This window comes from Gavialis gangeticus, unplaced genomic scaffold, assembly GCF_001723915.1.
Source record: "Gavialis gangeticus isolate Ggan-Ray unplaced genomic scaffold, GavGan_comp1, whole genome shotgun sequence".
Taxonomy (NCBI): domain Eukaryota; kingdom Metazoa; phylum Chordata; order Crocodylia; family Gavialidae; genus Gavialis; species Gavialis gangeticus.
In genome coordinates this window covers 3,702,103-3,713,353 of record NW_017729000.1, presented here as the reverse complement: position 1 = coordinate 3,713,353, position 11,251 = coordinate 3,702,103, and the positions used below count along the sequence as shown (strand labels likewise).

Sequence of the window (11,251 nt, the reverse complement as noted above, 5' to 3'; positions counted from 1 at the left end):
TATGCTACGCTATACTGCAATGTAATACAATACAGATGCTATATTATATTATGCTATACTATATTGTATTATGCTACGCTATACTGCAATGTAATACAATACAGATGCTATATTATATTATGCTATACTATATTGTATTATGCTACGCTATACTGCAATGTAATACAATACAGATGCTATATTATATTATGCTATACTATATTGTATTATGCTACGCTATACTGCAATGTAATACAATACAGATGCTGTATTATATTATGGTATACTATACTGTATTTTATTGTATTATGCTATGCTATAATGCAGTGTAATATAATACATATGCTATATTATATTATGCTATACTATATTGTATTTTTCTGTATTATGCTACACTATAATACAATGTAAAATAATACATATGCTATATTATATTATGCTATGCTATATTGTATTGTACTGTATTGTGCTACACTATAATATAATGTAATGCAATATAATATAAGATGAGACTGGACAGGCACCTGGCTGGGGTCTTATGACCCCTGCCACCCCCAGTGCTCCTTCCTGCCCATGGCGGGGGGTCGGACTTGATGATCTGTCTAGGTCCCTCCCGACTCACTGAGTCTATGATTCTGTAATACGCATGCTGTATTATATTATGCTATACTGTATTGTATTCTACTGTATTGTGCTACACTCTGATGTCATGTAATGTAATATAAGATATATGCTTTATTATACTACACTATAATTATACTATTCTGTGCTACGCTACATTGCATTATATTGCAATACCATACAATATAATGCAATATATCCTATCCTCTCCTACTGATGCAGCATCTCCTTAGTCCCAAAAGGAGGACTGTGCGTGTGAGCAGGACTGGGTGCAGGGGAGCGTGCTGTGCAATGTCCTGGTGTGGGCACAGTGGGTGCAGGGGTTGCGGCTGCACCGGTGAATACCCCTGTGGGGATGCCCCTTGCCCGCTCAACCCAGCCCCCTCCACCCAGAGCAGCGTGAGCCCTCCTGGGACATGAGGCAGCTCTGCTGCAGCAATCCGGTCCCTGCCAGGTGCTTTGTGCTACCCCGGCTTCATGCCCACGTCCCACATCCCCTTCAGCAGTGTCTCCCCACATTGCTGCAGCTGCCCAAGCCCCCGCTGCAAGCAGCTTGCCTGGCTGGGAGGAGCCGGCGGCCCTGGGGGGTTTCTCCGCAAGCCTCCCCCAGGCTCTGGTGCCCGGCCAGGTCTGCACCGTGGTCCAGCTGGCGCTGGCTGCGGAGGCCTGGCTGCTGCAGTGGGGTGGGCTCCTTGCTTAGCCTGCCCCAGGTGAGGCAAGGGGGGATGCTACCCCCTGCCTCTTCCCCTTGGCTTCTCTCCCAGCACCTGCCCTCCCCACCCCGGTGCTCCCGGCACGGCCTTTCCCAGTCCTAGGTGGCTGGGCCTGGGGGTCTGCAGGGAGCCTCCGCGCCCAGGGCTGCATTCTTGGCCAGTGCCTGCTGGATCTCCTTATCTGTGGCCCAGAGAAACATTATCCCGGTAAGTCCTGTGACCTTGACGCCATTCGCAATCCCTGCCCCGGTCTCCCTTATCTAAATAGGGCCGTAAATCAGGGCCTTGTCAGATTCCCTGTCAGGACAGGGACTCCATAAAAAGGGGCTCTGCTCCAGCTCTGTTTACATTGCAGCCCCGTAAAATATTCCCCCTGTCTTTTGCTCCACTGTCTCACTGTAACATCCCATAAATCAGCCCCTTCCAGAATGAGGAATGGGCAAGTCCCTTAAATATTTCCCTCGGTATAAATAACGTCAGTTGGTTTCCATCTGGGATAAGGACGATCCGGGCAGGGAGATCCAGTGGGAATCGGATGCTCCCATATCTCTTCCACTGCCTCCCTGCTGCCCCGCCAGCCCCACCGGAGCCAGCTGCACCTCCAGTCATTAATAGAGCTTCTCTTTGCTTGGCTTGTCTGGCAGTGATGCTGACCTGGAGCAGCGTTGCCCCAGCCTGTCAGCATCTGCCTCCAGGGAGAAAGGACTTGGCTTCATGGGGTGCAAGCAGCGTGCCGGGCATGAGAAAGCTGGGCCAAGAGATGGCCTAAAGTAATCACTCAGTGCCCCCCATGCACTGACCCTCACAAGGCCCCTGGGGAAGAGGATTTCCCGTTTGGTTTTAGGCTTCTGTGTTTTTATGGATGGGGAAACTGAGGTATGGAGGGAGTTGGCGTGAAAGATGGAGCAGAGGAGGAGCTTCTGGGCATGACTCTCCCTCGCCTTCCACTGGCATAAATCAGGAGTCCCCCAGGGCTGGTTCTCCACTCGCTGGGGTGGATATACACGAGGAACGAAACCCTTGGAAGTTGGTGACATCACACCAGCGCCAAACACGTGTAAATCAGAGGTGAGCCCGCTCCTCCCCGTCACTTCTCAGCTGATGCTCAGACTACCAGGGTCAGTGTCTCAGCCGGCAGGGGTAGAAAAGACTGTAAATACTCCCTGGGTTGTCAGGGCTATGCGAGAAAGCTGAATTCCTCCCTGTGTTGTGTAAGCTCCTGTGCAAGCTCAAGGCATTATAAAAGTGTGTGCGCAATATGTATGAGTGCATGTGCATATATTCCATATACATTCATACATTTCATTTGCATATATGTGTGTGTGCGTATGTATGTATATGTGTGCAAATATTCCAAATGTGTTCCATATATGTGCATATATTCCAAATATATTCTCCTGGGTAATTTCTACCCAGGAGAACTTTTACAACCTTTTCTCCAATGCCTGATGAAGGGTGTTTGTGCTGGAAAGCTTGCAATTAAAGAATATTTTTTTTGCAAAAATCTAGTTAGTCTATTAAAAGATATTACCCCCTACTATGAGTCCTGATTGTACATATTCCATATATGTGCATATATATGCAAACGTGCATATATTCCAAATGACATATATTCTACGTGCATATTATATGCAAACCTGTGCATATATTCAAAATATGTTTCATGTATGTGCATATATTTCATATATATATATATGTATATGTGCGTGTGTGTGTGTGTATATATGTATGTATGTATGCATGCATGCATGCATGCATGCACATGCAAATGCGTGCATATCTTTGCATATATAGTCAACCCCATGCACATATTGCAAAACACAACCATATTCCACGTATGGGTTTATTTACATAAGATCAATTCTGTTATAGCACATACACATGCAGGATGGCCTTGATAAATGTGTCATAAACAGTTCTCAGCCCAAGTGGGGAACCTGCAGCTCCCTGTCCTCGGAATGGAGGAGCTAGCAATAACTGATAATTAACAAAATCAGTTGCAATAATCACAATAAGCGGCTTGCCCTGAAGAGCAGAATTTTGCAACGCTGCGCTGCTTTCAGATAACTATTACTCTTAGCACCTTTAACCTCACACGGCTGCTTTTATCATTTCAGTAAGCAAGATTTTCCTACCTGTCAACGCCCCCTCCCCAAGTTTCCTATCATAAAGCTTTCTATAAGTGCAGAAATGGAAGCCCAGTTCTCCTACCCCAGGTAATGTTGGCTAGTGCCCTAATCCTAATCCTCAATTCTGCTGTGATCAAGTGAGAGGTGCCGGTATGCTTCATGTGGCCAATAGTGAAACTTGTGTCCTTGCCTATTATTCAGAGGGAAGAGATGGTGGCAGAACATGGCCATTTGGACTTGATTTGAAGGTAGTGAATAGGAGTTTCTTGCCTTTGAGTCAGATTTTAGCAATGAAAACCACATCAAAGCACGGGAGTAGGTTCTTGGAGGAAACTCCAGGGCAATTGTGAAGGTTCCTCGTCCGTCAGAAAGCAGAAGGATTTGATCAGCTCTGGTCCTGGACGTTTCAGTTCTCGGTGGCATTAGGGTGCTCAAAACGACTCTATCTTGTCGGACCAGTGACAGCCCCTCTGCAGACGCATCTCCAAAAGCTGCTGAAAGGGTGACTGCAGCATGTGTCTGCAAAGAAATACAACCTATTTATGGTAAACCAGCCACTGCCCTGTCTTCATTGCCCAGATAAATCAAGCCGCAAACAAGGCTTTATGGAAAAAGATTATTAAATTTTCCATGTGCTCCAAGAGGGATGGGCTGGCCCTGCAGGTTTATTTTTCTCCCCCACCGCCCCGTACTGTAAATGACAACGTGTTTACAAGAGTTTTTATGTCATCAGAGCAAAGTCACAGCTCTGCTTCCTCTGGGGTGTATTTTATGTAGATGGATGTGTCTGCGAGGGCCGTTCCAACTAAACAGAGTGCTGGTTTATGTGCAATCGTCTTTATTTGAAAAACCGTAACTCACCGTTTCGGTAAAAACAGGTTCAGTGTTTATTGCCGTGAATGGGGTGTGGCAGCTATAAATCCATGGCGGCCACATCAGCAGCGGCTCATCGTGCTGATGGACCAGGGCAGGTGCTCCCCAAAGACATGTAATGGGGATTTCCGATTACGTTGGGTGCAAACCAAACGGGGGGAGAGTTTCCTGGCAGCCTCTCCCGCTTCGATTGGGAAGGACCCCGAGCCCGTTATCCTAAGTGTGTTTGGATGCCCCCTTCTTCTTTAAATGGCCCGTTTCCTTTCAGTCCCCAGCCAGCTCCCGTGGGAGCCAGTGCAGCTCCTGCATCGCTGTGTTTTGTTTTGGGACTCTTACCCCACCAGCCGTGGGCACGACCTTACCGTGGAGCTCAAAACACACCCTGGTGTCAGTGGGAAAAGGAACGGGGGGAAGAGCTACTCCCAACCAGCTCTTCTTGTGTGGATGCTCTTATATTGGCGTAAAAGTGCCTTGCTCCGAATCAGTGGGCAAACCTAGTCCAGAATGAGGGCGTCCCTACAGAGAGCTGGAAACTGGTGTTTCTGCCTTAAATGCCCCTCCCTTAATCCAAATTCACCTCCCTGTTCAGGCAGGTCAGTGGCTTTCCAGGTCTGAGTCAGTTTGCACAAGGTGTTGACTGGACACAGGTGCAACTGAGATCAGAACCGGACTCGGGGTGTCGAGGTACGGCAGCCCATCTCCTGGGGAGCTAAAGATGCCAAGACATTAGGCGCTGGGTGTTGGGTTGTCTCCGTGTCGGTCTAAGGACATTGGCAGGCCAGGTTCCTTGGGTAGATGTGATCTCTTTTTTTTTTAGACCAAATGAGAAGTTGGGAAGAAGTTCTTTGCAAGCTTTGGGGCGCGATCGCCCTTCTTCAGGCACCGGGAGTCTCTGCTGGTCTGAGATCTCCAAGGAATGGAAGAAGCTAAGTGTGACAGCACGTCAGTGGGAACGTAAATAGGTGGAAATTAGGAAAACCAAAGGTAGAGAGGGGAAAGGAGGGGGGAAAAGAGCCAAAGGTAAGTAAGGGAGACTATTTTTGCAATAGTTGCTAGTAGATATATTAGGCATGGCCGGGCTGCCTTCCAGAGCACCCTCCTCCGCGAGCCCCGGCAGCGTCACGGTTCAGCTGGGGTCCCGGCGCTTTGTGCGTTGCTTTGTATTTGGGAGAGAAAAGGGGAGTGGGAGGGAGAACGTGGCTGTGTCAAAACTCTCCAGGGGAGAGAAAAGGCAGAAGCCACGTTAATTAAAGGGCTGAAAACCAGAGGCAGGAAATGAAACCGAGTCAAGACAAGAGCACCGAAGGAAACTGCGGTACAGGGAGGGTCCAGAAATAAAGAGTATTGTTTGCAGTTTGGGGTCTTTACCCCTTTTCCCTTCATTTGTCTTCTCCCCCCAACCCTATTTTGCAGCTGTGAAAAAGGCATAGCATCAAACCATTTTCATCCTTCGCTTGGCTAACTGGGGAAACACATCAGCTGTTTCTGCAGGGGCAAACCCCAAGCAAACACATCGGAGGCCGTGCGGAGGGATTTGAAAACCCTTGGTTCTGAAAAACTTTTTTTTTTTTTCCTCCATCAGAAAGAGTTTTTCAACCAAAACTCTCCAGGCAGCTGCGGTCTCCAGCCCTGCCGCTCTCCCCACACCTGTTTTTGCAAGCGCGGCCTCTATAAACTTATGTTAAAAAGGGTAAGAAGCCAGGAGCGGCTGCGAGACTGGAAGAGATGAAGTAGTTGCTTAAAAATAATGCTGCTCTTGGCCTGTGCGCAGCTATTGTTCCTTGGCCGGCATGTCAGACATTACTCTGGAATGCGTTGTTGAAATACCCAATCTGAAAAGCATTACCGACACAGCAATACACAGCAAAGAGCCATCACAAGAAGGTGGTTAACATGACGCTGTTATCTGTCACCTTCCTCTGGTTCATTTTGTCTGGCAGCTTCAGCAGCAAAGTGCCCCAAACTCAGGTGGTTTGGTAAAAGTAGTAATGTCAGCTTGACCAGCTCTTAAAAGCCGGCGTCACTCAGTTCCCTTTAAAGGCAACTTGCAAAGGGAACTAAGACAAGGGAAATATGTGCCTAATCTCCTGCTGGCCAGGCATGGAGGATGTTCAGCACAGAAGCATTCAACTGACCTTTTAACTTGTTCCCTAGAGTCCCTGGAAATGCCATTTGCTGGTGCCAGGTTAGCTACCGATGCTCCGCGTCCGAGAGGAGACGGACTGACGCATCTCGGTCGCGGTCAGAGCAAGCCGGCTCATAAAGGTCCAGATAAGCCCCTAGGTTTGGGCGCACGCAGCCCTGTTTCTCCTCCCGAGTTTCTGCCGTGCAGAAGATAACCCGGCCGGCGGTTTGGTTCCAGCACCGATAATTCCCGCCCGGTGCGGTGTCACCAGGAGCGGTCTCCCAGAAGGAGAAAAACAGCAGGCTGGTGCTGTCTGATTGCAGGGTCCAGGCACCAGGCAGAGGCCTTCTCGGAGGTTTTCTCGCCTGTCGTTTCTGTGCCCACCGTGCCACACGTGGAAGCGTGCGAGTCTGTGCAACGTCCCTGGGGGTGTTGTGCAGGCAGGCCTCTGGCTTCCACCTGTCACCGAGCAGCCAAACTTTGGGGGAAAAGGCGGAGACTCCTGTAAAAATCTGGCCGTTTCTGTTGAGTGGCCGGAGGCAGGGGGGGTTTCTGGCATTTTTCTGGCCCGGCCTTTTGCTAGCCAGGCTGCGTCCGACTTTGTTTCCCCCACCCCAGAGATTATGGTGCATTTCAGTGCATTCGTTTGGAGTCTGATTCCCCCCTGGGGGGTCCTCTACGTGAATTATAAATACACCGCTGCCCACTTTAACCCCCCGCCCCCGCTGCTGAGACCTTCCTTAGGCCTCTCGTCCTGGGGTAGCCCGGTGTGCTCTTTCCGTGAGCTAAGGGCTCATTAATGACTGGTGAGAAACTCTCCTTTTCCCTGTGGCCCATGGTCAGGACCTGCCGTCCAACCCCATCCATGAGAGAATCAATTCGGACTTCAGAGAATAGAGAGTTTTTGGGGGGGATTTTATTTTACCTGTATTACCAATAATTTTTGAGTTATGAACTCCCTTGCAACTCATTAACTGATCAAGTAGAGCTGATCAAAAAAGTTTGCAGAAAATCAGAGGGATTTGGGAAAATTTGACGTTTCATCCAAACAAAAAAAAAAGATCCCCAGACCTGACTGTGTGCGGTTTTCCAGCTGAAAATGCTTCAGTTCTGGGTTTTGAGGGGGGGGTTTCTATTTGGTTTCCCAACTAAAAAATCAGAAATCTTGAAGGAAAACAGATGCTGCTAGTGAAAATTTTTTGTTTGACAGAATACTACAGTTTTCTGTTAGAAATCATTTGATGGCAAAAGCTTGCCCGGTCCTACTACAAATGTGTGTGTTTTCAATGACAAATATTTTTTAGTCAACATAGCTTTTTTTTTTTCTCTGCTGGAAATTTCAAAGTTTGAGAATAAAGAGAGGGTTTTGTTTTACAAGAAAAAAAACCTGAAAACTTTGGATGAAAATGAAAACTTTGGTTTTTCATCGCTTATTGCGCGCGCACGCAAAAATTCCCGGGAGAAAAGAAACTAAAGGGGAATTTTGCACGGCAAAGCGCATCAGGTTTGATTGCTCTGTGCTGGGCAGGACCTCCGCATTAACGCCGTGTTGGGGAGCGGGGGCGTTGGTATTGGGGATACGAGTGGTGCTGTAGTGGGGCCATGCCCCAGCAGGGTGTCAGAAGCCTCTTGCGGGATTGGGAAGGCATTGTCTTTTGCATGAAGGCCACAACCACGTGCATGCATTCATGATCCCTCTGCAGCTATTTGCCAGAGTAGGAGTCTTAACCCCGCTGTCCTGGCTGACTTCCAGGCTCAGTGGTTGCGTTCGGCTTCCCTTCACCCGGCTTGCGGTTGTCGGTCGCCCTGCTTGTCTGCAGACAGGGCCGGCTTGCAGCAGGGGGGCAGAGGGCTTGTGGTCAAAAAATACTTCTCCCATCCTGTGAAACACCTTGAGATTTCGAGAAGGTTGCAGGGACTTAGTCAAGGACGAGGCACTGAGACGTAGCCATCGATGGGGGAGAGGGGGGCATCGGCCTTAACGGGACACGGTGGCACAAGGCGACTGTAGACCGTGGGGGTAGGAAGGGATGGAAGGAACTGCTGTGTCTCAGCTCCCACTTCCTCGGCTTGTCTTCTGCATTTGCTCCACGCTTAGCTCCCTGCCCTGTGAGCCACCCCCGGGAAGTTATGCCTACAAAAAATTGGCAGAATCGGGGTGTTTGTTTGCAGCTGCATTGGGGGCAAGACCGCTGCATGTTGCCTTCCCAGTGGGACCCAGATCTCCGCCAGGCTCTAGGCACGGCTAGGATACAGTTCACCAATGCTAATAATGAGTGATCAGTGCCTACAAGGGAGTTGGGCCAGAGAGCAGAGATGGGAGTGTTGCGGGGGCAATCGCTGGTGGAGGCTGTCTCGACTCCATCCGCCGCACGTATGAAAGCACGCCCCGGTGAGACGGGCTCCTTTGTGCGGTGGGGCTCGGTCGCTCGCTGCCGGGTCTGGTAACGGTCTCATCTGGAGAGGCTTCCCCTCGCGCAGGGCTGCAGGCTCGTCCCGGCGGCTCTCCCCCTTTGTCGGGCAGGCTGGGAGGGGAGGGAGGCCGGCTCCTGCAAAATCTCAGGTTTGGAAGGTTGTTGTTGTTTTCTTTAAGTCCAAACTGAAAGAAAAATCATTTCTGAAGATGACAGGCTTAATTTGCGGTGTCATTAACCAGATCCGAAACCCTAGACGGGCCGCGTCTCCTGTGGAAAGCACATTCTCTTCACGCTTTGCAGCTGATGTTTCTCTGACTTTGCCAGATAAAGCCCGGTGTTGGTCTGTTTCCCTTGCTAGGTCCTTGCTGTGCCTTCATATGGATGCTATTATTTAGCATATGGGACAAAGGAAGCTTGGGGGAACCATCTCCCTCTCTTCTCGTCTCTCTCGTGTGGCACGGACTGTATTCTAGCCTTTAAAATGCAACCGCCCGCCAGGAAAATAGACCTAAAAGCATTGCAACGGGGGACGTCGTCCTTCCCCTCCTAACCTCGGTTCAGCTCTGGCTCCAGCTCTGAATTGTCAGTGGGGGCAGGTCTTTGTGTCCCAGGGGGTGAGGAAGGGCTGTGGCTGGGCCAGGAGAGCTACCGCGGGGGAGCCCGGTGTTATGGGCGCGCCAGCCGTCGAGATGAGTAGTTCACCCGGAGTCACCTTTGCTGTTGCAGAGGTTTGAAGAGGTGCAAAACGGGCCAGGAGGTCCATACCGCGCCACCGAGGAGGTGCTGCTTCCAGCGATTGCACCGCCCTTCGAGTCATTGCCTCTAGGACGTGGGTGGTATCAGGAGGCAGACAATTCAGCAAGGTCCCATACGAGTTTCAGGCCACCCCGCTGCAAAATCAGTGCTCGCGGCCACTTTCCGCTCCGCCACGCCAGGCAAGTGGAATTCCAGTGGGGAAATACCAGGAGACCGCTTTAATCTTGCAAGGCTTCCAGTGCTGCTGACACCAGCAGCTTCCTGAGCTTCCCCCCACGGGAGCAGAAGCCTTTGAGTTGTGTTTGTTACTGTAAGAAAGCAATTTGACCGGACTCTGCTCTGGAGCCCCCCAGACCTGGGGATCTTCTGCAGGCAAAGGCATTTTGTGTCAGTACCGCGCTCTCCCCACGCGCTCCCCTCCCACGGCGAGACCAGAGGCGTTTGGTGCAACGCGGGATGACCCTGTTTGGATCCAGGAGCAAAGCTGGGGCCCAGCCGTGCGTGTGCACATGCGTGATCGTACACGTGTTCACAGAACGGGTTTCCGTGTCGCTCGGTTTTTACCTTGGCGTTCAGGGTGACGCTTGCAGCTCAGTTCTCGCCGTAAGCGCCTTCAAAGAGCATCCTGGATGCCTTAGATGCATGCAAAGAGGGAGCTGTAGCTGCATTTCTAAGACTGCAGAGCTCTCGTGCCTGGTTTTGCCATTTGGAGTCTAAATCCTGAGCTTGAAAGCTAATGGCTGACGCAAGCCCATTAGCAATCAAGGCAGCTGGACACAGCACGCAGGAGTCTGTTGGTTTATCAGGACTTGTATGGGCTGCTACTGCTCTTGCTGATAACAGTGGCCCACTTACCTTCACCAGCACCAAAGTGGTGACGGGGGGCATGGCGTCTCCCCTCTGAGCCCTGATGATGTCCAGCTGTTGGTATATCTCTATATCAAAGTGCAAAAAAAAAATGGAGTGCTTTTGATAAATGCTTGATCACGCTTGTCCAGGCAAACGGGATATAGATAGATGCGTCTATGGCAGGATTGTGTAGCTCTCTGCCACGTGCTTGGAGGTCTGGGCACCAACAGAAGTGTAACAACATATTACTTATTTCACCGTCCGGGCGAGATCCAGACCCCACCGTGTTGGGCACCCTGATGCCATTGTGCATTAAACAGACAAAGAGCAGGAGGGGTAGCGGAGGCATGGAGGGGTCAAGTGATGTGCCTAGGGTGACACAGCCGGGCCATAGCAGAGCTGGGAATATGGTGCTAGTCTCGCCTCCCAGCTCAGCTATTTCCTGGGGTCAGAAAATATGATGGAAAAAATACCCCGGCAGTGAAGGCATCCCACGTTTGCCCCTCGTCTCCCATTGCTGACGATGGCAGTCCATGAAAAACTGCAATAAGAAGACTTGTGCCAATAGCTGAGTCCCCCCCCTTCAGTGACAGCAAACCCCGGCACTGTCAGGGAGAGCTGAGACGTTCCCACTCGGGTTAGCACAGAAGCAATTTTGAGAAGCCCTTTCCTGTACCCGCGTTTTACCCTAAGCTCCCTGCAGCCTCCCATCAGGTTTCCGTGTGGTCCGTGCCTGGCGTTCCTAATGCCTAAGATATGTGCGTGCAGATAGGAACCGTCTCCTTCCTA

General features: G+C 50.3%; 1 protein-coding gene across 1 annotated transcript in view; it reads right to left on the bottom strand.

Moving 5' to 3' along the window:
* HAND1 (heart and neural crest derivatives expressed 1) overlaps window positions 1–10,501 on the bottom strand; it is a 24,779-nt gene extending 14,278 nt beyond the window's left edge. The window contains exon 1 of the mRNA XM_019505960.1: window positions 10,469–10,501. Coding sequence (XP_019361505.1) covers window positions 10,469–10,501 — 33 coding nt within the window. The remainder of the gene's footprint in view (window positions 1–10,468) is intronic.
* Window positions 10,502–11,251: the final 750 nt, after the last annotated feature.